The sequence below is a fragment of the Sinocyclocheilus anshuiensis genome, unplaced genomic scaffold (genome assembly GCF_001515605.1).
Source record: "Sinocyclocheilus anshuiensis isolate Anshui unplaced genomic scaffold, SAMN03320099.WGS_v1.1 scaffold676, whole genome shotgun sequence".
Classification (NCBI taxonomy): domain Eukaryota; kingdom Metazoa; phylum Chordata; class Actinopteri; order Cypriniformes; family Cyprinidae; genus Sinocyclocheilus; species Sinocyclocheilus anshuiensis.
The window spans coordinates 2824657-2829692 of NW_015558579.1; the positions used below are offsets into that span (position 1 = coordinate 2824657).

Consider the following 5036-nt stretch of genomic DNA (forward strand, 5'->3'; position numbering starts at 1 on the left):
AACGAAGCATTAACACATGTTAGACTGCACCCCATAAACACAATCAAGCCTATAAAAAAAAACAGTCAACCACCCCTTTAAGTAGGTCATGAAGATATTGTAAAAAATAATCCATATGAATCAAGCAGTTTAATCGAGACACAATCACTTTGTCATAAATAGATTTCATTTTATTCACATAGACATTGATCAACACACAAACACAGTTCACAGAAAAGTTTTTTACTTGTCACACAAGTGCGGTACAACTTCTGTTGACCATATTTGATGTATGCGCATTGATCAGTGTTGTTCATCTGTGAATAAAAGCCTAATTTTGATCTTTTCATCAAATGAGTTGATCGTGTCTCTTCAGGAGACTTGGATTAAATTGCTCATTCATGTGGATTTCTTCAACAATGTCTTTATGTACTTTTTGAAGCTTGAAAGTTGGGTTGAATGGACTTCCAGTTTAGATTCAGGAATGAGGTTTCATTATTTTAAAGATCTTGCGGGTTTGGAATGACATGAGTGTTAGTAAATGATAATAACCCTTCTCATTTTTGGTTGAACTATCCATTTAGCACCAACAACCCTTTGTACTAATTTGTCTGAGAGCAGGAATGTTGTTGTTTTTGTAGCCAGGATCTATAAAGCCTCTTAATTTGTTCAGAGACATTATAGCCATTGGTTTAGGTTTCCTCTAATAGAGTTGTCTTATGATCAAAGTGGCCTGATTTAGATGATTGCGTAATCACATTGAAACACTTCGCGTTCTGTCTGTCTCTGAGCTCTGTGTCCCCTGCTCTACATTAAAGTGCATCTCACTCTTCTGTTTACAAGCTGCCAGTTAGCTGTAAAAAGGTACTCCTACTCCTCTTCCTCTTGTTCCTCTTCAAGTTTCCTCTGCCCCCTGCATTGTCTGTTCCTCGTTTCCCTCTAACTTTCTATTCCCTGATCTATGGCTTTCACAAAAGTCCAGATTATTCATCTGGCAAAATATTTTATTCCAGCATGAATTCTTCACTCAAAAAAGGAAAAATCTATTTTAAAAATCTTAAAACAAAAGTTTGACCTTCCACCATTGCGGTATGTCTGTCTGCATTTAGAATCATAATTCATTAAATAAAGATCAGGTTTCAGGTTAATTTTACATAGAGTACACAGTGAATATGACACAGCATAGCTTGAAATCCAGAATTTCAAGTTTGGCGCTCATGCATGTCCTGTTGGACAGCCTGGTCCGTAATCATGCACCTTGAAATCATCTATGACACAGATTTCATGTTTTTTTTCCCCTTCTGACTTCCTCACATATGCAGCTTGTGTCTGTGTTTGTGCTATCGCTCATTTCCTCCCCTCATACAGCTTCTGGCAGATTCTATAGAAAGTGAAAATACATTTAGAACAATTCATGTTGTTCAGTCAAACCTAAATTAGCTTTAGTGCTCCCCAGTGACACGTCTCAAACCTTTTGCTTTTGATTTCTTTCTGAAACCCTGTCAATGGTGATCAACTCCCTCATGTCCCAGTCAGAGAAAATAAATACTTACACTCTTGCTGTTGTGAACCTACCTAAATAAGGGTTCCAAGCAGTTATGGGCATCAGTTATGCACCTCTGTGGCTGTAACAGTCTGTTCGGTGCAGTGTTTGGCTTTCCTTGCTCGTCATTTCACTCTTCTCTACCTGTCCTCACTCATCTGTCGATCCATACAGAGCAGTGTGAGAGCAAAGAAGCTTTGGTGGTTTTATGTGGGCTGTTATCTAAATAATTATTTTCTCCCCTCTTTCTCACCCTCCCTGTATAGGTCATTGACCCAATAGCCCCAAGATACACTGCCCTACTAAGCTCGCAGGTCGTTCCAGTCTGCATTTCTGAGGCCAAGGAGGAGATGAAAGAGGTTGCCAAACATCCCAAGGTAATAAAAACGGCAATCACACACATCTAAAGAACTTGTCTGTGCCATAAAAAATATTTGTAGTAACTGTCACAGTCATTGAGAGACATATTAAGTGAGTCACATCCTATCTCCAGAATGCAGATGTGGGAATGAAGCCAGTGTGGTACGGGCCAAAGGTCTTTATTGAGGGTGCGGACGCAGAAACTTTCACAGAGGGTGAGACCGTCACCTTCATCAACTGGGGAAACATCATCATCACCAAAATTCACAGGTAAAATGCTCAAAAAATGTTTACAGCTGACAAGCATAGCTTTAAATGTGAATTATTAAGGTGAACGAAACACAATTTTCGTCGCAGCTCCCTTCAAAAATATACATGCCCCCTTACTTTTTGTGCTCTGGCCCTTTTAAAATGTAAAATGACTTATTTTGTTAATATGTATTTTAAAAATGTTATTTATTCACGTGATGGCAAATATTAACTTTTAGCAGCCATTAAGAAAATTTTTAAAAAACATTTTGTAACATTATAAATGTCTTTACTGTCATTTTAGCTCAGTTTTATTGTGTCATTGCTGTATAAAGGTATTTAAAAAAAAAAATACTGATCCCAAACTTTTGAATTAATTTTGTCTTGGTGTCTGCAGGGATGCCAGTGGAGCAATCACGTCACTAGATGGTCATCTGAACCTGGAGAACACTGATTATAAGAAGACCACTAAGATCACCTGGCTCACTGAGTCCAGCCGTGCTCCATTTGTGCCTACTGTCTGCGTCAACTACCAGCACCTCATTACCAAACCGGTTTTGGGCAAGGATGACGATTTCAAGGCTTACATCAACAAGAACAGCAAGGTGTGGTACTCAAGTCTGTTGGGGTGTTGACTGTGTTTTTGTGGTAACGCATGCATCACAGTTAACATAAAAATAAAATCACATTCTTTCACTCTCAGTTCTGTTTTGGGCTCCTTTTGTGAAAATTAATCTATAATACATAAATACTAGGGATGTAACGATTCACTCGTTTTCTTGATGCATCGATTACAAACCCTGACGATGCATATGCATCGATCTTGAAACCATCATCGATTTCGGACAGTAATCGATTTAAAACATTAAGAATCGAATGAATCGCGATTTCTTTACACATTAAATTACTACAAGCACGAATTAATGGAGATCTTGAACAGTGTTCGTGCCCTCGCATCTCTCCTTCACGCGCTCCACTATTTACCGCATGTGACTGTCACAGGATTGCGCTCACGCTCCGTTCGTCTCACCGACACATTTTTTGAGCAGCTGATGTGTGATCTCTCCTTAGTACTCGTGGCCAGTAATCCGAAGGAAACTGTTCAAATAACCACAGCATTAACAACAACCTTGAAATAAGAGCGTGAGGTTTATCTGATAATCAGATGCATGAAAGTAGCGTTAAACAGACATCAGGTGCGTTTTCTTTCAGAATCATCATTCGCCGATGGATTGGAAAAGTTAAATACTATAGCATTTTATTTTATGAAAATGAGAAAGTTTTCGCACTGAAAGAGAAGTGATCTCGCGCTCGTAGAACTTAAGACATGCCAGGCTATATCTGCAGCTAAACTGAATGAAAAGCAGAATGAACTGATGAATTTATGAATGATGCAGTGCTAATTGAGATATCATTTATTACAGTACATAAACTATAAAGTATATTTTCTACCTTATTCTGTGCAGAAAATGTGCAGTGCTCATGTTTATTCAACGAAGTCCAACGCCACAAATAAATCAATGTATGGGAAACACTGGTAATGTATATCGAAATATCGCAATGTTCTAAATTTGCAAAAATCATTCTTGAATCGAATCGAAAACCTGTGAATCGAATCAATTCGCTGTCTACCCAAAGATTCACAGCCCTAAGAAATACGTAATACATATGGTTTTTTGCAATGTGATGAATAAACTAAATTATGTTAGACAGAATTATATGTGCCTAACTGTATGTTCATCATAATTACACACTTGGAGCTAGGGTTGGGTAATGAAACACGGTGCTAATATGGCACCCGGTACCTATGTAACCGGTATGTACTAGAACCGAATCAGAACGCAGATTTCGGTGCCTCATTTCGGTGCCACCAATGCTCGAGCGATCTATTGAAATATTTGTTCTCTGGTTCGCACGTGAAAAATAATTTCCAGACTGAGAAAATTCACGAACGCAAGTCAGAAAGCTCTAATAATACAAATCCAACACATCTTTGTAGTAACGCGAGTGTCCATGTTGTTTTCACATTCCGACTTAAAAGCACAACTTGGGAAATGAGAGCATCCGAGGAGCGCGTGAATGCAGTAATTACACTTGCTCTGATGGCGATGAATAAACTAAATTATGTTAGACAGAATTATATGTGCCTAACTGTATGTTCATCATAATTACACACTTGGAGCTAGGGTTGGGTAATGAAACACGGTGCTAATATGGCACCCGGTACCTATGTAACCGGTATGTACTAGAACCGAATCAGAACGCAGATTTCAGTGCCTCATTTCGGTGCCACCAATGCTTGAGCGATCTATTGAAATATTTGTTCTCTGGTTCGCACGTGAAAAATAATTTCCCGACTGAGAAAATTCACGAACGCAAGTCGGAAAGCTCTAATAATACAAATCCAACACATCTTTGTAGTAACGCGAGTGTCCATATTGTTTTCGCATTCCGATTTAAAAGCACAACTCGGGAAATGAGAGCATCCGAGGATGCAGCAATTACACTTGCTCTGATGGCAGCAGGTAGATATCGTTCTATACTGTAAATGGTAAAAATGCTATGTCGATTAGCAATGGATTATAAATATACTTAATTATGATGAAAATACCAAAGATGGCTTGAATGACACAGATAAACTATACATTGTCGCAGTCGAGTGTTTATTGTCTTTGTTTTATCATTCAAAACGTTTATATCTTCTGTTTACACAGCTATAGCAATGCCTTTGTCCATATTAGGGATTTCCTGAGTCCTATTCCTTCTGTGATGCTCATGTGGAGTTTCTGCGCGAGGGTGCCCTCTGGCGTCCAGTATGAATGAAATAGACATTAAATGTGTTCATAGCGCTCAATAATGGCCAATCCATCCTATTTTGGGTAATTTTTTTTTTTTTTTTTTTTTT

General features: G+C 38.4%; 1 protein-coding gene across 2 annotated transcripts in view; it reads left to right on the forward strand.

Annotated features, from left to right (window-relative positions):
* LOC107679779 (bifunctional glutamate/proline--tRNA ligase-like) overlaps positions 1 to 5036 on the forward strand; it is a 24160-nt gene that overhangs the window by 10692 nt on the left and 8432 nt on the right. Inside the window, exons 13-16 of one of the 2 annotated variants that reach the window (XM_016475422.1) lie at positions 823 to 843; positions 1789 to 1899; positions 2016 to 2152; positions 2529 to 2736. In XM_016475422.1, coding sequence (XP_016330908.1) covers positions 823 to 843; positions 1789 to 1899; positions 2016 to 2152; positions 2529 to 2736 — 477 coding nt within the window. The remainder of the gene's footprint in view (positions 1 to 822; positions 844 to 1788; positions 1900 to 2015; positions 2153 to 2528; positions 2737 to 5036) is intronic. The other variant, XM_016475423.1, reaches the window with a different exon arrangement.